The 27,748-nt window shown below is 36.9% G+C and overlaps 1 protein-coding gene across 22 annotated transcripts in view; it reads left to right on the forward strand.

The window, feature by feature from the left end:
- The window catches only part of ATP9B (ATPase phospholipid transporting 9B (putative)), a 280,418-nt gene that overhangs the window by 54,942 nt on the left and 197,728 nt on the right, over positions 1–27,748 (forward strand). For 17 of the 22 annotated variants that reach the window (XM_070627960.1, XM_070627961.1, XM_070627971.1 and 14 more), the window contains 2 exons: positions 3,416–3,524; positions 19,307–19,365. The exons of the other annotated variants lie outside the window; for them this stretch is intronic. In XM_070627960.1, the coding sequence (XP_070484061.1) occupies positions 3,416–3,524; positions 19,307–19,365 (168 nt within the window). The remainder of the gene's footprint in view (positions 1–3,415; positions 3,525–19,306; positions 19,366–27,748) is intronic. 22 annotated transcript variants of the gene reach the window in all.

A 27,748-nucleotide genomic window follows, 5' to 3' on the forward strand; every position in this document is an offset into this window, starting at 1 on the left:
ATAGGGCAGTTAGGCAAGAAAAAGGAATAAAAGACATCTAGATGGAAAGGAAGAAGAAAAGCTAGCTATCTCAGTTTGCAGATGATGTGATATAGGAAAATCTAAGGAGTCCACACACAAAAATATTGGGACTAATAAATGAGTTAGTAAGGTTGTAGGGTGCAAGATAAGTATACAAAAGTCATTTGTATTTTTATACACCAGCAGTGACCATCTGAAGGTGAAATTGGGGTAACAATTTCCTTTGTAATAGCATCAAAAAGAAACAAAAAATAGGAATATATTTAGCTCAAGTGCAAGATTGTGTACTGAAAACTATAAAACATTTTTGAAAAAAAGAAGAGCTAAATAGAAAGTCATCCCATCTTCAAGAATCGAAAGACTTAATGTTGTTATAATGGTGCTGCTCTCCAGACTGATCTACAGACTCGCCGCAATCCCTGTCAATTCCAGCTGACTGTTTTGCAGAAATTGACCTGATCCTAAGATTCGTATGAAAGCGCAAGGATCCCAGAGTAGCCAATACAGCCTAGGAAAGTAGATCAAAGTTGGAGAACTTATACTTTCTCATTTCAAAACTTATTACAAAGCCATAGTAATCAAGACATTGTGGTATTGGCAGAAGGATAGAAATATAGATCAAGGGATACAATGGAGAGTCCAGAAATAAATCTTTACATTTATTGATACAAATTGATTTCCAGCAAGGGTACCAAGACAGTTCAGTGGAGAAGTGTTTTTTCAACGAATGATGCTGAGACAAGTGGATAGCCACATGTAAAAGAGTGAAGGTGGACCCGCACTTAAGACCATATACAAAAAGTAACTCAAAATGAAACTTAGACCTAAATGAAGGAGCTAGACTCCTGGAGGAAAATGTAGAGGTAAGTATTTGTGATCTTGGACACTAAAAGCCTAAGTGACAAACGAAAGTTTAAGTAAATGGGACTTGATCAAAATTAAAAACTTCTGTGCATCAGAGGACACCATCAAGAAAGTAAAATAAGCTAGAATAGGAGAAAATATTTGTAAAGTTATATTTGTAATTCACACGTCTGACTAGGTATTTGTATCCAGAATAATATAATGAACTCTTACAACTTAACAATTAAAAGACACATAACCTAGTTAAAAAGTGGGTATAGGATCTGATACACATTTCTTCACTAAGATATGCAAATCGCCAGTAAGCATATGTAAAGTGATGTGACCACTTTGGAAAACAGTTTGACAGTTTGTCAAAATGCTAGACCTAGAGTTACCGTATCACCCAGGATAGGCACATCCATAGAGACAAAGTAGATTAGTGGTTGCTAGGGCCTGGCAGCAGGAGAGGATGGAAGTTGACTGCTGTTGGGTATGGGATTTCTTTTTAGGGTGATGAAAATGTTCTAAAATTAGGTGGTGGTGATAGTGGCACGACACTGTGAATATACTAAGAAAATGAATTTTATACTTTAAGAGGGTTAATTTTATAGCATGTGAATTATATCTCAACAGAACTGTTACTTAAAAAAAGTGTGCTGAAGGACCTAGGTGAGGATCAAATTCTGCCCTCAGCAGTTGTATTCTTTGGGGGCTATTGCAGATAGGTGGCACATGCTATGCCTGCCTTCCTCTTTGCAAATGGCACACGCCGTCAGCTGATTCTTGTCAGTGATTCCAAGAGTGGCTTTAGAATATCTCTCAAAATAGTACTTTTCATGACCACTGGAAGTATATTGGCAAAGACCAGATGGGATACATCCTGGTGTTTCTGGAGACTACTGATAATTCCCTGGTGTTGGAGGACAAAGCATCATTGGGTGCTGAGGCTAGAGAGCTATCCTTTCTTAAGGTTATACTTTAGTGAAAAGAGTGTCAACAACGAGGAACTATCAAAGACTTTGGGCAGTGAATTGTTGGGGCCCACCTCTGGAGGAGGGTTTTGCCACGTATTTCTCAAATTTGTACTGTAGAAGACACTTTGGTAACTGTGTGGAAGGATGATTTGGAGGGGGATGAGGCTGGAGGCCAGAGACTGATGCTGTAGTGGTGCTATGGGTGAGAACGGAGGAGGGCCTGAGCCAGGCTCTTGTGTCAGCCGTGAGACTGGTCTGGGCCCGAGACGTGTTTAGGAAGCACAATCAGCAGTTGGTGATCAGCAATGAAATTGAGGTAAGAAGAAGAGTCATGACATTATTTATCGGTGATGGCTGTACCATGAAAATCAAGACTATGATGGCTAATGGGTGAATGGAGCACTGGGCCATGGGGACTGAGGCTTGAGCCCTGCACCAGCCGTCAGTGGTGACTGCATAAAGAGGAGTACATTTCAATAGAGAGAAGAAATGTTTTCTCTAGTGGCCCACTTAATTTAGCCTATTAGTCATACAGGAAAAAAAAGACTAGAATAAAAGATTATTGTCCTTTCAGTAGAAATTCATCCAGTGTTGTATTATTTACATGGTAGACTGGGGCATGTTTATCAATAATATGAAGCCTACTGAAGAGGTCTTTATTTCAATATAGGGAGATTGATTTGAAGAATATTCCTGTAATATGTGTCAAAATACGGATGTAGCTTTAAAAAAGATGGACGTTATCCACATGTTAGTAGTGTAACAGAATTCACCATAGATTCCAAGTACATAAAAGTTCGGTTTAGATAGCATCAAATTAACCTATTCAGGTTTTTACTTAAAAAATGAGAGGGTAAAAAGCACTATGACTGTATGACTGTATCTGTGCTCTTAAGTACAGTTGCATGGTATTGCACTATGTGAGAAAACTGATCAATATTAAATGCCATATATGGTTGTCTTGTATTCCTAAATGGTTTTATTCTTTTAGAAAGATGTAAGTGTAGAAATTATATGTCAGTCTTGGTTAATTTGATATTTGAATGCCTGAGTGTTGTAAATATAATTCATGGGTTTATTGAACATTATTTTCTTTTTCTTTGGATTACTAAGTATTTTCTGAAGTTTAGCTTGCAGAAAATATCATGATGTGAATTCAAAAATTTTCTTCCATATAGTAAGAATTTTAAATCTTTTACTACGTATCATTCTCCTTTTGTAATGTTTCATTGTTACTTTTTTTTTTTGAGGAAGGTTAGCCCTGAGCTAACTGCTGCCAGTCCTCCTCTTTTTGCTGAGGAAGACTGGCCCAGATGTCTTGCCAAGTGGTGCCATGTTCGCACCCGGGATCTGAACCGGTGAACCCTGGGCCGCCGAATCGGAACGTGCACACTTAACCGCTGTGCCACCAGGCCGGCGCCCATTGTTACTTTTTGTCTGTTTTCTTTGTTTTCATTTATTTTGTGTTTTAGAAGTAGTATAAATTGGGGGGGGACAATAAAACTAGTAAAAGAATTTTGCTTTATTTTTTGTAAAAGTCCAGTTTTCTCAAGTCCCTTATTTCTGTTTCATAGGGGTTTGTCCTGGCTGTCACTATCGTGAGGGAAGCAGTTGATGAGTTTCGGCGTTTTCAGCGAGACAAGGAAGTGAATTCACAGCTGTACAGCAAGCTTACAGTGAGAGGTTAGCAAGATACTTGGAATCCAATTTATTGCTTGTTTAATGTAGTTAGCATTTTAGAATTAACATAAATGAAAGAAAGCGTCTTAATTCTGTTATTGAAAATAGTATTATGCAATGGCATTTGGTATATAATTAATTTTCTTTTAATAATGTAATGCATACAATTTCAGGGTAGATTTTTATTCTCTAGATGCTTGGATGTATGTGCATGTGTTTATATAAATAGACACACACAACGCATGTACACATACATGTGTATATATATGAATAATTATGTAACGTGCTCCGCTGCAGTCTGTGTATAATCCCTGTGTGCTCGGATACACGTGAAGCCGGACTGGTGTATACACATTTTCTGTGAAGCCTGATAGCACCTTATCTAAAGTATCTCTTTGCATTATATTTTAAACACAATCATAGAGGTGAGACATCTTGTACCGGGGCCTTAAACTATACTTAGATGAAAGGACTTTGAGCACCTAAAATAAATATGATCCTAACTAGTAACTGATATATGCCTATTTCTCCTTGACCTTCATTAAGGGATTTGACCCTTGCTTAATTGATGCTTTTAAAGAGCTTGTTTACTTGGTTTTTCAGTCCATAGTAGAAAAGAAGCAACGTCTTGGGAAGAGAATGGGTGAAGCTTTTACATTTAAATAGGCATGGTGACAGTAGAAAAGTGACAATGAAACCTTGTCAGTGAGGGAAGACATTGAAAAACTAAATGGATATTCATAATAACCTCAAAGTCTGCTTAAAAATGAAGACGTTTAGAGTGGATTTTTTATCTTCTGTTTATACATGGACATTTGTACAATGAATTACGTATTTGAAACACTCCTGTCCAAAATAATTTTTTTAATAACTTATTGAGATATATTTCACATAACATAAAATTCATGCATTTAATTATATAGTTCAGTGGTTCTTGGTATATTCACAGAGTTATAAAACCATCAGCACCATCTAGTTTTGGAGCATTTTTAACATTCTGAAAAGAAACCGACTATACTAGCACTTCTTCCCTGTTCTTGCCCCTTTCCTGTCCTGCTCCAGGCCTGGACAGCTGCCGGTCTACTTTCTGTCTCTATGGACGTGCCTCTCCTGAACACTTCGTATAAATAAAATCATGTAATATGTGGCTTCTTTGACTTGGCATAATGTTTGCAAGGTTCATCCATGTCGTTGTGTCTATCAGTACTTTATTTCTTTTTATTGCCAAATAATATTCCACTTTTGATAGAACACATTTTGTTTACCCATTCATCAGTAGATAGACATATGGGTTGCTTCCACTTTTAGGTTATTGTCAGTAATGCTCCTGTGAGCATATGTACAAGTTTTTGTGTAAACATTGTTTTTATTTCTCTTGTTTGTATACCTAGGAGTGAAATTGCTGGATTATATGGGAACTCTGTTTTGGAGGAACTGCCAGACTGTTTTCCTGATTGGCTGCACCATTTTACATTCTCACCAGCAATTTATGAGGGTTCTGATTTCTCCCCTTCTTCACCAACACTTGTTATTGTCTGTCTTTTTGATTGTAGCCATCCTAGTGTGTGTGAAATAGTATCTCACTGTGGTTTTGATTTGTATTTCCCTAATGACTAAAGATGTTGAACATCTTTTCATGTGCTTTTTGGCCATTTGTCTGTCTTCTTTGGAGAAATGTTTATTCAGATTGCCCGCTTTTTAACTGGGTTGTTTGTCTTTTAACTGTTGAGTTGTAAGAGTTCTTTCTTTATTCTGGATTTAAGTCTGTTGTTAGATATGTAATTTGGAAATATTTTCTCTCATTCTGTGGGTTGTATTTTCTTTTTCTTGCTGGTGTCCTCTGATACACAAGTTTTTTTTTTTTTTTGGTTTTTTTCTTTTATAAAGATTGGCACCTGAGCTAACAACTGTTGCCCATCTTTTTTTTTTTTTCTGCTTTTTCTCCCCAAATTCCCCCAGTACATAGTTGTATATTTTGGTTGTGGGTCCTCCTAGTTGTAGCACGTGGGACACCACCTCACTGTGGCATGACGAGTGGTGCCATGTCCCGCGCCCAGGATCTGAACCAGCAAAACCCTGGGCCGCCGAAGCGGAACGTGTGAACTTAACCACTTGGCCATGGGCCGGCCCCCACAAAAGTTTTTAGTTTTGGTTAAGTCCATCTCATCTGTTTTTTCTTTTGCTGCTTGTGCTTTTGGGGTTGTAGCTAAGAAACAGTTTATCATCCAAGGCTACAAAGATTTACTGTGGTATCTTCTAGAAGTTTTATAGTTTTAGCTCTTAGATTCAGGTCTGTGATCCATTTTTATTTTGTATTTTGTATATGGGGTGTGATATGGGTCCACATTCTTTTGCATGTGAATATTAAGTTGTCCCAGTACCATTGATTGAAAAGTCAGTTCTTTCTCGATTGAATTGAAAAAGTAATGCTTAAAAAGCTTTGATGCTTAAAGTAGTAACATGGTAGAGGAAAGGAGTATTGTAGAAAAGAAGGTAAGCTTTAGTTTTGGGAAAAAGAATCCCTAGAACCGTCAGGTAAGTTAGGTATAACTTTGATTTGTCTTTTTTAGATGTTTTTTAGATAATATAGATCCTGGCTTATTTTTTAAATTGTCTTAATTGTAGCATTTGGGCTGAGCGAAGATTTGTTTCTGTATATTAATTATATCATTCAAAAATAAATAGTATGGTGATGTCAGCGAAAATGGTAGAGTAGGTAGTGTCACATGCCCTTCCTTCCACAGAAACATTGAAAAATCAAGCAGAAACTGTCAGAACTAACTTCAGCAGAACTCTGAAAAATAGTCAGAGATTTACACCACTGGATGATTGTCGAATCCAGGAAAAGGCAACCTAAAAATACTAGGAAAGCACTTTGGTGTTTTCACTTGCCCTTGCCTCACCTTGTCCCCATCATGGTACCTGTCTTGAAGACGGCAGCCCTCATTTGAAATTTCGGACTCCAGAGCCTGGCTCTGAAGGCGGTAGAGCAGGACTTACTTTTAAATAATTGTGTTTGTCTGTCTAACTTATCTGGGGCTACTTGTAGGACTGACTCAAGATACTCATCTTTCTTTCGCCTAACTTGGAACTCAGGGCAGAAAAGCCAAAAAGCAGCAGGCATTTCTTGAGCATACATAAGGCTAAGGAACAGTTGCAGAAGCCTGGGGCAAAAGGATACAGTTGAGATATACAAGAGAGTGTCAAATGCATGACAGAAAATCTTGGGGAATTTCTGTGGAAAACTAGGGCATTCAAAAGTGCCCATGTTTAGTGGAGAATTTTGAAAGCCACATCTAAGGCCAGTGCAAGCTCAGAAAAGTCTTAAGAAGAACTTTTGCCTGTGGCCAGTCTCTAGGCTCAGCACAAGCAGAAGTGAAGGCTGAGGTAGAGCTGTAGACACCTGACTAGGTGGTGGAGTCTCCAGCACAGAGCCAGTCTGCAAAGACTGGGAGAGGTGGTTCTCCCTCCCTCTCTGCTGCCCTTTTTTCTTTTCTTTCTTTTCATATGCAAGGAAATCCCTTTCAAACACTGGCTCAACACAGGCTACAGTAAGGAAGACTTCAAAGACCATATGTGACAAAGAACACACACTTAACACAAATAGTTTAGCAAAGTCACTAAATACACATGGCTGTAGCATACACCAAGTAACAAAACCATCCCAGGAGATGGGGGCATATCTGATTTCCCGAGTTATCAGATTATAATACTCCGAATGACTAGTTTTTCAAGAAAAATTACAAAGCATGCAAAGAAACAAAGTGTGGTCCATTCACAGAAGAAATTTGTGAAAAGTATCTCTGAGGAAGCCCAGACGTTGGACTTACTAGACAAACATTAAATCACCTGCCTTAAGTATGCTCAAGGAGCTAAAGGAAACAATGAACAAATTGCTAAAAGATATCAGGAGAATGATGTGTTAAGAAATAGAGAATATCAATAAAGGTATAGAAATTATTTTTTAAACAGCAAAAAAAAATTCTGGAGCTGGAAAATACAATAAAGGAAAAGAAAAACTTACTAGAGAGTTTCAACAGCAGATTTGAGCAGGCAGAAGAAAGAATCAGTCAACTTGAACCCTAGGTCACTTGAAATTATTCAGTCTGAGAAACAGAAGGAAGAATGAAGAAAAATAAATAGATCCCAAAGAGTTGTGGGATAGCATCAAGTAAACTTATGTACACATAATGGGAATCTTAGAAGGAGAAGAGAAAGAGCAGAGAGAATATTGGAAGGAATAATGGCCATCAACTTCCAAAATTCGATAAAAGACATGAATCTGCACATTCAGGAAATTCAGTGAACTAGCAGTACAGATACAAAGAGATGCACATAATCAAACTGTCGAAATCCAAGGACCAAGAAAGCATTCTGAAAGCAGCAGGAGAGAAGCGACTCATCATATACAAGGGATCTTCAGTAAGATGATGAGAAATCCGTTGATCAGAAACCTTGGAAGTCAGAAGGAAGTGGAGTGACGTTTTTAAAATAGTGAGTGAAAAACCTGTCAACCTAGAATTCTGTGTCCAAAAAACTATCATTCAAAAATGAAAGAGAAGTTAATATATTCCCAGATAAATTTAGAATTGAAAACAGGGACTCAAGCAAATACACATACACTCATGTTCACTGCAGCACTGTGTACAGTTACCAGAAGGTGATAACAACCCACTGTCGATCAGCGGATGAATGGGCAAACAAGTTATGGTGTATTCATACATTGGAATATTACTCAACTGTAAAAATTAGTGAAATAGTGATGTATGATACAACATGGGTGAATCCTGAAAATATTCTGCTCTGTGGAAGTAGTCAGACACAAAAGGCCATATAGTTTATGATTTCGTGTTTATGAAACACGCAGAATAAGTTGGTAGAGACAGAGCGCAGATTGTGGTTGCCGTGGTCTAGGGAAGCAGGGAATGGGGAGCAGCTGCTTCGTGCATGGGAGGTTCCTCTTGTGGTGGTGTGATGTTTTGGAACTTGATAGAATTGGTTGCACAATATTGTGAGTATACCTAATGCCACTGAGTTATTCACTTGAAAAATGCTGATTTTATGTTATGTTGGTTTCACCTAAAAATAGGACAGAATGTTGAGGAAGACACACTGGTGTTATGTTCTTTACACCTCCTTGATATTTGAACTACTTTTAAATAATACTTTTGTATTATTAAATATTTAAAGTGCTTTGAAATACTTTAAAAATAATTTCAGTGGGTTTATTTTAAATACAAATGGAAATTTACATTTTATTAAAAAATTGGTCATGGCTAGTGATTTAAGAAATGGACGTTTTACATGTAGATGATAATGATAGCTGCTATTTTTTGACTTCCTTCTGTGTCAGATAACATTCATAATGTTCATTTGTGTAACTATCATGCGAGGGAGGTGGTACTATCTCCAAGTTAGAGATGAGAAACCTGAGGCTCATGCTCAGTAATTTGCCCTCAATCACTGTAGTTTTTGGTAGACTTCATATTTGAACCTGGACCCTTCTGACTGCCACTCCAGTGTTCTTTCAGCTGTGGCGAGGTGCTTCCTGGCTGGTTATTCTGATGCAGATGATTGATAAGTGAAATCTAGAATATGAACAGTGCATGTTTATCCTTATTGAGTACAGTTTAAAACTTATTTTCTTGTGGAGAATATTTGCTGCTCATTTTCTTAATTTCTAATATTTCACAGTTATCTAGTCTTTGAATGGCATTGATGGCTATTTATGTGATTTACCGTGGTTTGTTGTATCATATTTACAGCGTTTGAACTTTTTATATTTGGAGTTCTCAAGTGTATTCTTCTAGAAATACACTGGAAGAATGTTCTCTGTTGTTGTTTTTTTCTTTTGAAAAGGAAAGCCCTTTCCACTTTTCGTATGCTAATATCTTGAAGGTGAAGTGTTTGGAAGCAGAGAGTATTTTAACTGGCATATGATGTCTGTCCGCCCTGGAGGACTTTTAGTTACTTCTTTGTTTTATTGCCTCATAGGCTGCTATTCTTGTGTGGCAATTTTTCTTACCCGTTGCTGCTACTTTCCTTCCTTTCTCCTTGTTTATGACTGCTTTGTTTAGTTGTCATTATCTGCTAATGGATGGCATCAGAGGCAGAGTCAATGAGGAGAAAATAAAATAAATTTTCCTGCTTGTTGGCAGCTTTTGCAAAAATTTGTGATAAAGAGGAATTTGAATTGTGTGTGGCCAGTCTACTTTCAGATTCTTGGAATCAATGCTATTACATTTTTTCCGATTGCCAGGGAGAGGTGTGTAAATTGTATACCTTGGTTGTAATCATTCAGTTGGCTAGTTCACAATTGACTTCCACAAATGTTTACTAAGTATCCACTGTGTGTTAGTCACCCTGACAACCTCCGGAGATTCAAACCTAAGTCCTGAACTGTGCTTCTAAAGACCTCATGCAGCGTTCCAGCAGATAGGATGGACGCAGAGGCTTTGGTTGGTCTGTTTTCGTTTTAATCAGCCGCCAGATCTCAGCAGGGCTAAGTCATTATCAACCACTGTTAGTGTATGTTCCAGATTTAAGCCTAAAGGTAGCGTGAAACTATATTTAGAATGGAACTTGAATTAATTCTGTTACATTTCCTTCAGACAGTTTATGATGATTGTTTTCCAGTATATCCTAGCTATTTCTTTTAAGAGTTTTCGCATTTGGTTGTTTAACGTGTTTTCAAGTATTCAGACATATGAGAGAGAAGCATGTCTCTTGTCTTTGAACCTTATGTAAATTGTTTGTGTATCTGTGAATGTGCGAGAGAACATTTACGTATTTACATGTTTCTTGTGTTCCAGTTTCCTTGCCAAAAACAAACGGTATCTGTATAGAGTACAAAAAGAGACAAGTGTTCTTTATTCGTATGTATTTTAGTGTCTTTGATTCGTATTATGAACCCTGTATTTTGCACACTTGTTAAAATTGTTATTCTGGGTTTCTTTTACACTTAAAAAAGTTTTTGAAATGTCTCAATAAAATTTTGTCATTTTTTAGTGAAATTTGCTCCATTTGTGAGTAATAATTATTACTTGAAAAACCAAGAGATTTTTAAATCCCTCTTTGGTGCCGTTTATATATTGTCTATGCATTATGTACACTTTCACAGGGAAATCATAAAATGTCATTGTAATTACTGTATTTTCTACTTGGCAGGAAGGATTTCTCTTGCGACAGTCATATCTTCAGATAGTTGTCTTTGTTGACTCGTGTGCTCAAGTGTTCGCTGGATTTTCCCAGCAGGCATTGCTTAGGAGCTGATACACTTGGCCTTAATCAGAGTCGATCGCTGCAATCTGACACTCAGACAGACATGGATGATTTTCCTTGTTTTATTTATGTGGTATTATCTCCTGTTCCTCCACTTTTGTGACTGTGTAGATAAAATAGAATAATGGATATTTGGAAATCATTTATGTATATTTTATTTTATACAGTCAAAATAATTCTTTGGTAAACATGCTCAACTTTTTACATATTCCTCTCATATAGTCCCCTTTCTTGTTAAGTCATCTTTCTTGTCTGTGGTCTGAGTAGCATTTTTAAAGAATTCATTCCAGTATTCATTGAAGAACATTCAACATACATTATTGCATTTTTATAATATAATACGTATCAATCTACTATTAAATGTCAGGCAGAAACACTTTAGATTTATCATCTCGTTTGTTTAGTTCTCTGTATCTGTACCAAGGTGTACATAGATACTGAGGACCGTATAATGTATACTCAGGACTAGAGATATATATATGGAGGAGTAGATTTATATACTCATTACTCACATAACTAGTATTTTTCTTAGGTCACTCTAAGAGGATCTCTATGAATTCATTTCTTCATGATATTCATACATTTAACATTTTTTATTACAATGTTTGGAAATTAGGGCCTGGAACACATGAAACAGGTTTAAAAATACTTACTGCCTAGCTCAAAGTATCTTCTTACACATAAAAGAGTTGTGTGTATGTATGTGTGTCTGGTGGTATCCTGTACTTCCCTTTGGTAACTGGTATTAATCTGGTGTTTATATTGGACTCTCAGCTCTGTGCTCATACTGCTGTTTCCCCAAGGCCAAGTAGAGTGATTGGCACAGGGTAGGCACTCAGTAAATGGAATGAGTAAGTAAATGAGGAGTTTGCAGGTCAAATATGAAAAGTTTTAAGGTTGATATACATTGTTAGAGTACTGCCCAGTAAGGTCACCCCGGTTTACACTCCAGGGTGCCCAAACGTACCCTTCTGCTAACATCCTTGTCCTCATTGGATATAACTTTTTTTTCATATTTTATTTTTTTGGTTTTTTAAATTTTGTTTATTTATTTATTTGTTGAGGAAGGTCAGCCCTGAGCTAATATCTGCTGCCAATCCTCCTCTTTTTGCTGAGGAAGACTGGCCCTGAGTTAACATCCATGCCCATCTTCCTCTACTTTATATGTGGGACACCTACCACAGCATGGCTTGCCAAGCGGTGCCATGTCCACACCCGGGATCCAAACTGGTGAACCACGGGCTGCCCAAGCGGAACATGCACACTTAACCGCTGCGCCATTGGGCTGGCCCCTGGATATAACATTTTTTTTAACTTGCCAGTTTGATTGGTGAGAAGTACTCTCATTGTGTTTTGCTTGCTACGTACGTACCTTTTAACATTTCATTGTTTGTTTTTGATCTTTATAAAAGTTCATTTATCTTTTGTTTCTGTATCCATCTTTACCTTATAATTTCTCTAAGAGAAGTTTATCACATGTGGCAAATATTTTTATCTTGTTTGGCTAATTTTTTAAATAATTTTTTTAGATATAGATAAATTTATAATTTTTATGTATGCACATCTTCTGCTCTTTTCCTTTGTGGTTTTTACTTTAGTTTTAGAAAGTCCATTCAGTCCCAGTATAAGTGAGTAATTTCATTGCAATATTTCTGCACTTTAATTTTTTGTAGTTGATGTTTTACTCCGTTTGCAACTTTACATTTAAGGTATGTGTTATATGTGGAAGAGATCTCCCTTTTCCATTTTTCCCCTCAAATGGTCGGTTAGTTGCTTTAGAACCGGTTGTTAGTTACTGTGTCTTAACAGGCCTGTGAGCGGGTGCTGGATGTGCTTCAGCCTGTGCTCTGCTTTCTTTCCTGCTCCACGGACTCATCTAAATTTCTATGCTAGCGCCACACCAGCTGTCAACAATGTGCCTTTATAGTACATTCTAGCGTCTTGGGAAACCTCTCCCTCCCTCCCTTTCTCTACCAGTTATTTGTATTTTTCATTTTTTTGTTTTCTTCTCTGAGAAACATGAAACACAAGACACTATAAATATAAGATTATTGGGAAATATTATTTTTGATCATGAATTAGACCAGTAGCGTTGAAACCTTAAGAACAGCCTCACGGCCATATTGTAGTCTCCATCTGTTGATTTCTTCATTCTTTGCAAGGATTGATGTCCACCCTCCATACTTAGGAAGTGTGTCAGAAGTAATCACTGTCACATAGGTCTTTGGAAATTTAGAGGAAGTAAGAGACCAGGGGCAACTTTGAACTGTTTTTGGCTCATACCTCTCTTAATACTAACAACCATACAGACTCTCATAGGACTTTTGGGTTTTTGTATATTTGTAGTCTCCTGAGAAAGGGAGACTACTTTTTTATACATCTTCAGATTTTAGTGATTGAGAATCTTAGAACTTGTTAATTACAAACCATTCATATTAACAATATTTCATATCTTAACCTTTAGTAGATATGTAAGAAGTCTATGTAACTATAGAAAACAAAGATTAGAAATTTCCTTTATGTAAACAGCAGAGGGCTTAACCAAGACTTTGAAGTGTGTCCTCTCTAGTAATGCCATATAATTTTCGTTTGTATCTGTTAGTTGATAAAATATGTAAAGTTTGAGATACTTATTAAATTTTTCAAACCATTGTAATTTTCTACAAAATCTTTATCTGGTGAATGCAGTGAATTACTATTGATACTTATTTCAGTGTTTAGTTCTACGTATTGCCTTAGGCAAAAGATGTGTGCATTGGTGGGCTATAAAGTCTGTATGGATAGCCTCTTCTGCAGCTTCTGGACTCTTTATTGGTGATTACGCAGATGGTATAGACTATTTTCGTAGTGAGATAATTTTAGAGGGGAAGTGGTTGGCTGACATAATTTATCCAGTGAATAATATTCAGTGTTTTATCTTTAAATGTTTCTTATCACGATGTAATATTTCATTATTTCAGTGTTCTTTTTAAAGCTATCTAATACTTATTTTACTGATAGAATAAGAAAAAGAATTGACTGTGTTTACTTTGAGCATCTTAATTTTTTTTTTGGTTATTCCTAAAGAATGTTTTTAAAAACTACTTTGGTTATTGCCAGTGAATGTTTAAGGGTAAAATTGGTTGTTTTCGGCAAGATGCTTTATAACCTTTCCCCCCAGACTGTAGTATTTCCCTTTTTCTTATTTTCTAGGCTGTAATTTATATAGTTCACGTGTTGATGTGTTTACTTCACTCTGCCTTAATCTTACCAGAACATCAGTTACATGAGGGTCAGCCTGTGCCTGTTTTGTTCCCACTTTCATCCCCAGTGCATGTTGGGGAAGACGCCCACATGCCCTGAGTAAATCCTGATGTCCAGCACTTCATCAGCAGAGATCAAGGGAAGGCCTGTGCCCCTGCATGGATCTTCCGTCTTGCAGCCTGAGCACAGTCTCAACCAGCGTGCCCCAGGACTGGCCTCACATGACCGTTGTCCCATGTCACTGAAGTTGCAAATTCTCAGACTTTAAAGTCAGACTTCATCTTCTGCATTTTAGTTACTGTGAGCTTTTGCACATCTTCATCCTCAGCTCTGCCCCTTTGTCACTGGGCCCCTGGCATCTGTGTTCCCTCATCACCTACACTTTTCTGTGAAATGTATCTTCCTGCTTCATTGAAGTGCTGCTCTTCTTGGAGGGTCCTGCTTCCTCTGCAGTTCTCTTAACTGGCTGTTGTTTTTCTCCCTTGGCTTTGGGGCACTTGACCTGGAGTTAGCGTCCCTTCCTGTGTTTCCAGCTTATCCCCTTTATACCTGCCTTCAGCTGTTTCTCAACCTCCAATACATTGATCCCACACCTTTGCACTCTTCCTTGCCCCTTTGATGTTGTAGCTGATGAAGTCCAATTTACCAGTTTTTTCTTTCATGATTGTGCTTTTGGTGTCCTGTCTAAGAACTCTTTGCCTAACTCAAGTTTACAAAGATTTTCTGCTGTTTTCCTGTGTTTCTTCTTCTAGAAGTTTTTTAGTTTTAGGATTCATATTACGTATATCTCTTCTAAGTGAATTTTTGTATTAGTACAAGGTATGGGAGTAAGTGTGGATACTCACTTGTTTACTGGACCATTTTTTGAAAAAATGATCCTTTTCCCACTGTATTGCCTTATACTTTTGTCAAAAATCATTTGTTTTTCATGTGTGAGTTTATTTCTGGACTCTCTCTTCATTGTATTGATCTATTTGTCTAGCTTTATGTTAATACCATGCTCTTTTGATTACTATTGCTTTATAATAATCCTTGAAATCAGGTAATGTTTGCCCTCGACTGTGTTTCCCATTTTCAGAGTTGTTTGGCTAGTCTAGATCCTTTGCATTTCCACGTGACTTTTAGGATCAGCTTGTCACTTTCCATGAAAAGCCTGCTGGGATTTTGTTGGGATTGCGCTGAGTCTGTACATAAATTTGGGGGAAAAGTGACATCTTAATATTAAGTCTTCTGACCGTGAATGAGAGAGATCTCTCCTTTTATGTAGGTGTTTTAAAATTTCTCTCAGCAATATTGTGTTTTTTCAGAGTATAGGTCTCTCTTTTAATATATTGTATAATATGTTAATGTAATTAATAAATTAATTTACTTATTTTCCAACTACCCACTTTGCCTCATCTGTTTTGAATTAGGCTCCTACCTCCTCACCCACTTAAGTGTCAAGAGAGTTGGGGGAGAGTGCCATTGTCACCCACATCATGAAGACAAGCCAAATAACCATCTGTCGAGGGTAGTTGTCTACCCGGGAAGCAGTACCTATTAATCTGATGTTGACCTTCTAGAGTGCTTCTTGTATGTGATCAAGTCCTTTTCTGTAAAAGTTGCTTAATTATCTTCCATTCTTATCACCTTGCGTGTGTTTTGTTGTGAAATAATAATTAACACATTTTCATCTTTATTTGATTGTGTCTTTGTCTAGTTAGTTGTGGCTTATATGGTTATGTCCTCTTTAATCCATTATGTCATTTGACCCATTTTATCTGGTTAGGTATAGAATGGTTATAAACACCTTCTTTTTAAAACTGCGTTAAGTTTGGATATGTATTTGTGAAGAAAGAACTAAATGTCATAAATGTATATTTCAGTTACGCTTTGAACCTGTCACAGGATCTGAAATTTAGTAGACATTCAGATGTTTGAATATTTATAGCATTTTAAGCACATTGTATAGAGGTGTCTACATAATACTGCTGGTGCTTACATGGGTTGCTAAAGGCTTCATGAGGTTATATTTGCTGTGTAATTGTGGCAGTCTGGAAGGGGAGGGGTTTCAGTCCAAAGGAACAGCAAATGCAGAGAACTTAGAAGAGTCAGCACGGCATCATAGTTGAAGGATCAGGTGCTAGATTCCGATAGCGCAGGGACAAAGGGAAGTGGAGCGGCAGATAAAGCCAGAATGCTCCTTTGAGATCCTTTGTGAAGAATGTCTATGTGATGGAGCACATTTGAATTATCTTCTAAGTAATTGCCGAATAATGGAGCTTAGTGGCTGGGGATAGACGTAATCCTTTGTTTTTTCCAGCTAATTATTTGGAATTCATATTGAAGTAGGGAAGTGATAATGGAGACCATTTTTTAGTAGTATATTCTTTTTATACAGGCAAAAAATAACGAGTAGTGTTGAGATTGGTGGTCAGGGTATATGTTTAAGGTGCTTTGGAGTAAGAATAAGTAGTTCTTTGAGTTACTTTTTGGTCTTTCTTCAGAAGAGTCCATAAAACTTGGTTAATGAAACAAGGTAGATGAATACTTTCCTTCTAAGAAAAAGAAACACCTAAGCTATTATGCTTTTGAAGCATAGTGGCAAGGAACGTTGATTGCTAGAAGAAAGATTTAATGGGAAGGGTTAATTGCAATAGTTTAGAGAGAGAAAGGACTGTTGTTAACTTACTTGGTAGTATTCGGTACTAACTATTTCATCAAAATGGAAAAGGCCAATAATGTATGACTTCCTGAGTCTGTACTTGATGGTAGATTAAATAGGATAGTTTTAAGAAAAACTGTCTCTAGGTTTAAATACTGGCATATACGTTGAAGTATCTTTGTTACTATATTCAGAGCTTGCTTCTATCAAGTGTAGCTCTGAAATTATTAAATTTTTAAATTCCCGTTTCGTAAACACTTTGTGTTGTTTATGACTGTCAGTTTGTGAGAGCAGTTGTGTGTTTTATATGTGCTGTGACTTGTAAAAATTAGGGATTTTCTGTTGTTAACAGTCTTTTCAACTGTGAAGTTAGTATGTTACTAGGAGCAGCTATCAGTTCAGCTCACAAAGGGTGGTCAGAAGTCAGGCTATTCAGATCAGGCAGCTAGCGGCAATGGTCCTGGGCTTCACTTGTGGACAGGTGCATGGGGAGCAGTGACTTTCCTCCATCTTTTCTGTCCAGTGCACTGACTGTTCTTTGGGAAAGAACAGAAAAAAAGTCAGTGAGTTCAGGTGACAAAGGCTGTAAAGGAAGTGCAGGTAGTCCTTTGAGCACAAGATTAGAATTGTTAGAGAATCAAGAACTATTGAATAATTTGGCCAGTTCTTCAAAATTTAGAAATGTGTACTTTGAGCACGTGAGAGGTAGGTTATTATTACTGATTTGACACTATACCGTGTTTAGCATTCTCACGTTTTGTTCGTATTGTAATATTAGTAACGTTTCAGAACTTTCAACACTGCATTTTACCCTCAACTGTTTTCCTTAAACATTTAATTACAAGGAAGTTCCATAGAAATGAACAGTGATCACTATGTAACACCTAAAATTAAAGGCTATTAAATACAAATTGTGTCTGTTATCATGTGACAGAATAATTAATCTCTCAGACATGTAAGATCTTGATTAAGGAGTCAAAAAAGGATATTTTCTATGTTTCAGAATATTTTAAAATTATTTACTACATTTATTATATCTTATGCCTGGAACTGTTTCTCTTTTTCTCCTTTTTAAATGTGTCTTTTACGGAGACTGTAAAAAAGCAGAAGGAAGGAAAGTGGATTTGATAGTAGAAGAGAGAGACTTAAATATTAGGCAGGAGTTCTGTTGCGCGATACTCGGGGAGGGCGAGGTCAGTGAGCTACAGCTGCTGCCTGATGCCCAGCTGTGTAAAAGTCGTCGCACTGGAAGTACAGACACAGAAAGCTTGCAGTGACTACGTGAAAAGTAACTGAAGTAGACGTTCTTTTGTGAGTGTATTTTCTGGCTGGTAATAGACATATACTTATCCATTATGAAGATATCTTAAGATGTGTTTGACATCTAATTTTAAAGAATATAAATTTAAATAAATTTAAAGAATTATAAAATTGCTATTTTATAATATAAATAAAAAGTAGCTCCAGCCCTTATGCATTTATTGTATAATTGAAGAACACAGAAAAATACAATGTAATGTTTAGAAAGCTTTCTGATATCCTCAAAACAAATCTTTAGGTACTGGTGTGGTATTACTGAAATTCAGCTGCTTTAAGAGGTACTTAGGAAATAAGGTTTTATAATAAGTTGAATGTGGTCTAAAAGTCAATGTAATGACTGGCAGTGTTAGTTTTTGATAATGTAATATGAACTTTTCTCTTGTTCTGTTAGCCTTCAGAATAAACTGGATGTAAAGGAAATGGACTTTTTCGCATGTTAAAACAGTAGTTACAAAAATGTAAAAGTAGACACACAAGCCTGTTGCTAGTCCTAAAAGGGATTGACAGAGGGGAGATCAGTGAGACAGGGAGGGGAAGGAGGGAAGGAAGGAGAGACACAGAGCCGGAAGAAGGGCAGGAGGGAGGTGCCAGACACACAGGGAGAGAAAGCTTGCCTAAGTCATAGCTCAGATTATCTGTATGATATTTCATCTACTGTGTATGATATTAACGTTCTATTATGTAGATGTTGTTTTATAGATGTCTTCTATACTAGACATTGTGTAGATAATTTAAGAATTTATTCAGTGTGTCGTGTAGAAGAATGGCTTTCTGAAATAAAGCTGTAGACCTTAGTTTTCAGTCCTGACCTGTGTCTGTAAAGCTGCTAGTGGAGGGTGATTTTATGTATAATTTTCTTTCTTTTTTTCTGTCAGTTATGTGCCATTCACTGCCATTCACAATATTAAAGTAAGAATTTTGCGTCTTCGTCTTACTCAGTTTTAGTCATCAAATTATTTTATTTAGTCATATTTCTAATCATCAGTAACTTGACTCAGACCTGAAAGAATGGCAGATATGGGAAGAACTTTACAAATAGTATCCTCTTTCACGTTGCCACACTTTTTTTTACTGGGGGATAGTTAATTGTTCGTACTTGGGATTGACTGAGAGAGGTTAATTTTTAGTGACTGTGTCTATCTGAAATAAAGTTATTTTGCAAGTGTAAGTATACATAAATTTCTAAAGTGTTTTTTCCCCCCAAAAGTTATTTCTAAAGTACTGTTTATCAATTGAAAGTTTAACTCTGGTGTACTATTGTTTCCTTGAGTTGATTTTACTTCTTCTTTTTTTTAAGGTAAAGTGCAAGTTAAGAGTTCAGACATACAAGTTGGAGACCTCATCATAGTGGAAAAGGTTGATGCATTTTTAATATATTTTAGACATGTACATGCCAGTGTTTAACATTTAGCCTGATTGATTGCAAGTAACTTTTGAATCTTAAGGAATTGTTCGAGACGTTTATTTTAAATCTCAACATCTTTGTGTAAGATTTTATATACGTGAAGAAAAATATAGATTTTGTGCAGTCTCTTTTGCTAAAGTACATTTCAATGTGTGTAGGTAAAGTCATAGTTTGTCTAAAATAAGTCGTGTTAATTTCTAAATGTTGCATTATTAGAATCACTTCATTTAACCAAAGAATTATATTAGTTAGAACCTGTTTATAGTAGACTATGTTTCAGTTTCTAGAACTTTCTTTTACAGATAGATATATTACTGGATATTATTGGATATTAATTAATTATGGCTTTAAAACTTAAAGAAAGGAAGGTAAATGGAAGTAAAAGAGGATTAGAAAGAAAAAGAAGTCTTGGTGAATGTAGGAAGAAGCCATTAAAAACAGTCCACAGTGGTCAGCGTTGGAAATTATGGGCCGTGTACATGTGAGTAGAAGTATGTCTGCGTGTACAGACTTTCCTGAGTCACAGGGACTCAGTGGACGGTCTTTTTTTTTCCTTTTTTTGAGGCTCTAGAACACTTTTTAAGAAATATGAAATGACAAGTTTCAGTAAGGCCTCTTACAGAGTAGTTTGAGCCTTTGGTGCCAGCTGGCCTCCAGGCCCTTTGGGAACATACCCAGCCTGAGCCACCGCGTGGAGATGTTTAGTGTAAGAAAGTCTTCCTTAAGAGTAAAGTGGTCTTCATCTTGTAACATTCATCTGTACACGGAGAATGTTTTTGGGTATTTGTTTGGTTTTACAAAATGAGATAAAATTAAACATACTGATTTGCAACTCATTTACGTAGTATTCAGTTGAATGGATACTATAGGTTACTAACTTCTGATCCATTGTTAGATTTTCAGGTGGTTTGTTTTCTACTATTGTGAAATGCTATGGTGAACATCCTTGTACGTGTATTTTGGCATATTTCTATAGGATAAATACTGACAAGAGAGATGGCTGAGCCGTATGTTACTTGTAAAAATTTTGATGCAATTTTTTTCTTCTTTTTTTTTTGAGGAAGATTGGTCCTGAGCTAACATCTGTGCCAGTCTTCCTCTTTTTGCTGAGGAAGATTGGTCCTGAGCTAACATCTGTGCCAGTCTTCCTCTATTTTGTATGTGGGATGCCACCACAGCATGGCTTGATAAGCAGTGTGTAGGTCTGCACCCAGGATCAGAACCCAAGAACCCCAGGATGCTGAAGTGGAGCATGCGAACTTAACCACTATGCCGCTGGGCTGGCCCCGATGCAATTTTTGTTTTAAACACCAATGTTTATTATCTCACAGTTTCTTTGGTTAGGAATCTGGGTGCAGCTTAGCTGGATCTCTTGACTTCTAGTCTCTCTCAAGGCTGGAGTCAAGGCGTCACCTCCAGGCTCTACTAGGGTAGAGCTGATGCCAGGTTCACTCCTGGGATTGTTGGCAGGACTTACTGCCTCGTTGGATTTAGGGCCTCAGCTCCATGAGTTCCATGAGCTTTTTGGCTCAAGTCCTCCCTCCTTACTGGCCACGTGGGCCTGTCCACAGGCAGCTCACAGCTGGCCTGCCAGCAAGAGGGTGAAAGAGAAAGAGAGATTGCCAGCAAAATGGACTCACAGCTTTTGAGGCCTCCTCTCAGAAGTGACATCCCATCATCTTTTGTTTTCCTTTTGGCTTTGAGGAGGCTGTGCCGCATTTGTTGTGGAGTTTGAAGATTGAGATAGAAGCTGTTGTCGTGAATGAAGAGTCCTGTTGGCCTTCTCAGTCTTTTATCTATCTCCTCTTCACTCTCCTCTTTACTCTCTGTTTTCCTTACCTTTGCTGTTGAGTTTGCTTTAGCAGTGCACAAGACCTTCCCGTTTTCCTTCAGTCCTCCCGTTTTTAGTGAGTAACACTTGAACCCTTCTTGGCCATGTTTTAATTAGGTCATCCCCTCAGTCATACAGAGAGATGTGAAGGACACAAACCTAAATCCATGTCTGGGGATTCCCTGGCCTCAGAGGTGTGTTCTCTGTCAGTAAGAAAGAGGTGGGTGAGGGACACGGCCTTTGTCGACATCCAGGTAAAGGCTTTACTTAAATCTGCCACTGGCACGTCCTTATTTTCGCTTGTCAGTTCAGTGTTCAATGGATAGCATGGTGTGGACCACACTCCAGAACCAGATTAGTACTATATATGAGCATGTGTGTGGTATCCCGCCCTACCCTAAAATTTAAAGACTTGGTAGCTGAGCTAGAGGAATATCTTCTCAAATATTTTCACCTACCTTTAGGAGATGTTGGTGCATCCTGAAAGATAGAGGTGACACCACTTACCTGATTTAGTTTTTTATATTGCCAATTTTACATCCATTTTCATGTAAAATTTTTTCACATATTTTACTTACCTAAAATACTTGAATATTCAGAAATTTGAGACATAATTTTCAGTAATTACTGTGAAATGATAAATTTTCAGGAGGAGATCCATGACATTTGTTAAACCAATTTTGTAGTTTTTCTAGTGATAAAAGATTTTGTCTTGCTGATTGATATAACCGTCATAAGAAAGTAGCAAAGATTTGGTAACAAGTGGCTTTGTCCTTTTACTTTTTCTTTAAGAATTCTGGCAACACTTATCACTAGCCAGAACAGTTATTTCTCTTTTATTTGACTAGATTTCTATTTAGAAATTAATGTTTGGATATTTCCATGCTGGATTTTATGTTGTGAGATAGTTGTTGTAATTTTCTATCTGAATTATGGAATGAAAATTAGTGTATTAATATTCATTTTATGGATATTTAAAAGAAAAATGCTAATCAAGTTTGGACCAGTGTTGTAGGTATTGGTAGTTGTAGAACTTACAAGAGAGCAGCAGCCTGAGAAAAAAGGTGGAAAGAGGATGATATGGACTTTAGTGTTAGATGGGTCTGGGTTTAAACTCCTGGTTTTTCAGCTTCAGACTCGACCTAGGAGAAGCATCTCTTTGACAGGTACCTGGGAATTGGTAGGCTAGAGCCATTGAAAGTCAGGGTTGGACTACACCTTTATGCATGTTGGACGAAGAAAGTAATTCCAAAGATTATCTCCTGGCTTAACAAGGAAACCTGAGAAGTATCTAGATTTTTAGACAAACATATCAGTTTAAATATTATTACTTGAGGAATGTATCAAGTAGGGTAACTAGAACAAGAGACTTTCGGAGGCTGAAGGTTGTATTTTACAGGTCGTAGCTCCAGTCTCTGAAGCCCAAGTGTTTGAGAGGTTCCTTGGACAGGAGCAGGACGGGGTTAAGGTGGACACTGTTGCTAATCCTCCACTACTCACCCGAGACTAGCTTCAGGAAGGAAGGATGTTTGCTGTTTTTTCGGGTTGGATTGAGAGACAGTGTCTTTATCCTGTTTTTCTGAGGTAATACTATTAAGTATTTTAAACAACTTAATAAATAAGTGTTACAACGTATATTTTAATACCCAGAACAAAACTACAAAAAATATGCAAGGAGAGACACTCTGAGATGCTATAAATAAACTAAATAGAATCCTAAAAAGGGTTCAGGTAACACACAAGAAGGCAAGAAATCAGAAACTAAAGAATGAATACTAAAGAAAACCATCAGAAAACAAATAATAAACTGCAGACTTATTCTCTAATGTATCAGTAATTGCCTTTATTGTAAACAATCTGAATACACCAATCAAGAGACAGGCAGAGTAGATAAAGAAATGAGACTCAGCTATATACTGTTTACAAGAAATTCAAATCCAATGACACAGTAGGATGAAAGTAAAAGGATGGAAAAGATATACCATAAAATTAATCAAAAGTAGGAGAGAGTGTATTAATGTCAATGAAGTATAAGTTCAGAGTGAGGAAAATTACTTGAGACAAACAAGGACATTACATAATGATAATAGGATTCATCCATCAGGAAGACATAATAATCCTAAATTTGTACTCATAATAGAGCCACAAAATACATGAATCAAAAACTGTTAGAGCTGAGGGGCTGGCCCCGTGGCCGAATGGTTAAGTTCGCGCTCAGCTGCAGGCGGCCCAGTGTTTCGTTGGTTCGAATCCTGGGCGCAGACATGGCACTGCTCATCAAACCATTCTGAGGCAGCGTCCCACATTGCCACAACTAGAAGGACCCACAACAAAGAGTATATAACTGTGTACTGGGGGGTTTTGGGGAGAAAAAGGAAAAAATAAAATCTTTAAAAAAAACCCAAAAACTGTTAGAGCTGATAAAAAAAATACACAAATTCCTAATTATAGGTGGGTACTTCAGCACCACACTCAGCATCAGACAGAAGTACTAGACAGAAAATCAGCAGTGACATAGAAATCTTCACCACATCAACCAGCAGAATCTGACGTGTAGACTGCTCTCCCCACCAATAGGAGAGTAAACATTCACTTCAAGTGACCATAGAACATTCAGCACGGTAAACCATATCCATTAAACAAATCTCAAAAAATTGAAAAGAATTTGAAATTATACAGTGTGTTCTTTCACCAAGTAGAATCAAATTAGAAATTAGAAATCAATAACAGAAAGACAACAGGAAAACTCTAAAACATGTGAAAAGTAAACAGTGCACTTCAATTTGTGGGATTAGTAGTGAGTTTCAAGGAAACAAAAAATACATATAACTGCATGAAAGTAAAAATACTACAATCAAAATATGTGGAATGCATGTAAGGCAGTGCTGAGAGGGAATTTTATAGTACGGAATACCTACGTTAGGAAGTAAAGCTCTTGAATCAATAATCTAACTTCCTACCTCAGGAAACTAGAGAAAGAAGAGCAAGATTAAACCAGTGCAAGCAGAAGATGAGAAATAATATGTCAGTGAGATTGAAAATAGGAAGACAAGATAGAAAATTAGTGAAAGTACAAGCTAGTTCTTGTAAATAAATTAATAAAATTGGTATACCTCTAAGAGTGATGACACAAAGCACCAATATCAGTGATGAAATAGAAGATATCATTCCAGATCCTGCAGCCATTAAAAGAATAATTACCTAATACTAGAAACAAATACTCATAAATACACCAACTTAGATGAAATGGACCAATTCTTCTGAAATCACAGCCCCTCAGAACTCAGTCAAAATAAAATACATAGTATGAATAGTCCTATAATCAGTAAAGAAATTGAATTCATAACTTAAAAGCTCTGAGAAGGAAATATCTAGGTCCAGGTATTTTCATTGAAGAATTCCTTGAAACTTTTAAAGAAGATTTGGCTTCATTTTTACACAGTAGTCTCCAGGAAATAGTTGAGGATGGAACACTACCCAGCTCGTCTTAGGAGTTTAATAGTATTCTTATACCAAGCCGAGAAAAAGACAGTACAGCAAAAGAAAACTACAAACAAATATTCCTTATGAATATAGGCAGAAAAATCCTTAAGAAACTGTTTGCCAGGGGATATCAGCAGTGTATAGAGAGAATGATATATCATGACCAAGTGGAAGTTATTCCAGGTATGCAGGGTTGACTCAACCTTCTAAAACCAACCACCGTAATCTATCCTATTAACAGACTAAAGAAAAATCATATAATTTTATCAATTGACGCAGGAAAAACCTGATTAAATCCAACACCCATTCCTGATGAAAACTCTCAACAGGTTGGGTTAGAGGGCAATTACCTTATCTTGTTCAAAAAGCATCTATAAAACACCTACAGCTGGCGTGATCCTCAGTGGTGCAGGTCTGAATGCCTCTCGTTTCAGAGGCGAGGATGTTTGCTCTTATACTTGGTCAGCTGGCATTTCTAGGCACTGAATAACGCAAGTAAAGGAAATAAAAGCAATTCAGATCAGAAAGGAAAAAATAGAAGTGTCTCTATTTGCAGATGACATGATTATGTATGTTGAAAGTCCCAAAGGTTCTATAAAACACCTCCTGGAAATGTTAAGTGGGTTTAGCAAGGTGGCAGATTATAAGATCAACACTCAAATATCAATCCCATTCATATACTAACAATGAACATGTGGAAACTGAAATTAAAAATGCTGTAATCTTACAGTCCTATGAAAACAAAATCTTAGGTATACTGAAAATTACAATGTGTTTATGAAAGTAACTAAAAATCTAAGTAAATAGACACACAATGGTCTTGTTCTGGAACATTCCACAATTTTCCCAAAATTGATCTGTAGGTTTAATAAAATTTCTGTCAAAATCTCTGCAAGGGTTTTTTTTTTTTTTTTTTAAGACAAAATAAGCTTATTCTAAGACTAATTTGGCAAGGCACAGGCCCTAAAATGACCCAAACAATCTTGACAAGGTGACTAAAGTGAGAAGAGTCGCTCTTCCTGATGTTCAGGCATACTACCGAGCTATATTAACCCACACAGGGTGCAAGAAGGGTAGCAACAAAGATCAGTGAGACATTACAGGGAACCCAGAAAGAGACCCGCCCAAATAGGCTCAAGGGATTTTTTGAAAAAGTGCAAAAGCAATTAAAATGGAGAAAGCATAGCCTTTTCAACAAGTGAGGCTGGAGCTGTTGGACATCCATGGGTAAAAATGAACCTTAATCTAAATGTCACACTTTATATAGATATTAAATCAAAATGGATCATGGATTTAAAGGTAAACTATAAAACTTTTAGCAAAAAAAGTAGGAGAAAATATTGAGAATCTAGCATAGGAAAATAGTTCTTAGACTTGACACCAAAAACACAATGCATAAAAGAAAGAAATTGTTAAATTGTATCTCATTAAAATTAAAAACTTGTGCTTTGTGAAAGAACATGTGAATATGATGAAAAAACAAGCTACAGACAACGAGAAAATATTTGTAAACCTTAGATCTGACAAAGACTTGTATCTAGATATGTAAAAAGTCTTAAAACTCAACAGTAAAAAAAAAAAATCAAATTAGAAAATGGGCAAAAGATATAGAGACATTTTGCCAAAGAGGATCTACAGATAGAAAATAAGCATGTGAAAAGATATTCAACATCATTAGTTATCAGGAAATGCAAATTAACACAATGAAATATTACTACACGTAGCAGAATGGCTACAATGAAAAAGGGTGACAACACAAAATGCTAGCAATGTTGTGAAGAAAATGGGTCACTCAAACTTCTTGTGGGAATATCAGATGTCACAGTTATTCTGGAAAATCATTAGACAATCTCTTAAAGAAATAAATATGCATCTGTTGTATGACCCAGCAATTGAACTCTTAGACCGGTATCACTGAGAAATGTTAAGTTGGCACAGAAGCCTGTACATGAATGTTTATATCTACATTATGAATAGTAGCCAGAAATGAGAAACAGTTCCAGATATTCTGAATGGTTGATGGTCAAACAAACTGTTGTACATCATGCCTTGGTATATCATGTTAATAAAACACAGGGGCTGGCCCCATGGCCGAGCGGTTAAGTTCACGCACTCTGCTTCAGTGGCCCAGGGTTTCGCCGGTTCGGATCCTGGGTGTGGACATGGTACTGCTCGTCAGGCCATGCTGAGGCTGTCCCCCACATAACACAACCAGAAGGACCTACAACTAGAATATACAACTTATGTACTGGGGTGCTTCAGGGAGAAGAAGAAGGAAAAATTAAAAAAAAAGAAAATAGATCCCTGCTCTCATGTTGCTCATAGTCTTGAGGGGAGGGAAAAATAAAAAGTATCCAATAATTATTCGATGTTATCTAGTTTATTTGTGAGTACCTCATAGAAAATAAAACGGAATAAGGGAATAACGAGTAGTGGTTTGAGAATGAACTTAAGAAAAAATCCTGTTTACAATAGCATCAAAAAGAATAAAATACTTAAAAATTATTAAGAGTAAACTTAAGAAGTGCAAAACTGGTACTTCAAAAACTATGAAACATTGTCCAAACATATTAAAGAAGATGTAAATAAATGGAAAGATAGCCCATGTTTATGAATTTGACGTATTAATGTTAAAATGGCAGTACTCCCCAAATTGATCTGCAGATTCAGTGCCATCCCTCTCAACATTTCAGCTGACTTCTTTGCAAAACTGAGAAGCTGATTCTAAAATTCATATGGAAATACAGGGGATCCATAAAAGCCACAACAGTTTCGAAAAAGATGAACAAAATTGGAGTGTTCACACTTTTCCATTTCAAAACTTTATAAAAAGTTATGGTAATCGGGCTGGCCCCGTGGCTGAGTGGTTAAGCTCGCGCACTCCGCTGCAGGCGGCCCAGTGTTTCGTTGGTTCGAATCCTGGGCGTGGACATGGCACTGCTCGTCAAACCACGCTGAGGCAGCATCCCACATGCCACAACTAGAAGGACCCACAACGAAGAATATGCAACTATGTACCG

Source organism: Equus przewalskii, chromosome 7, assembly GCF_037783145.1.
Source record: "Equus przewalskii isolate Varuska chromosome 7, EquPr2, whole genome shotgun sequence".
NCBI classification, from domain to species: domain Eukaryota; kingdom Metazoa; phylum Chordata; class Mammalia; order Perissodactyla; family Equidae; genus Equus; species Equus przewalskii.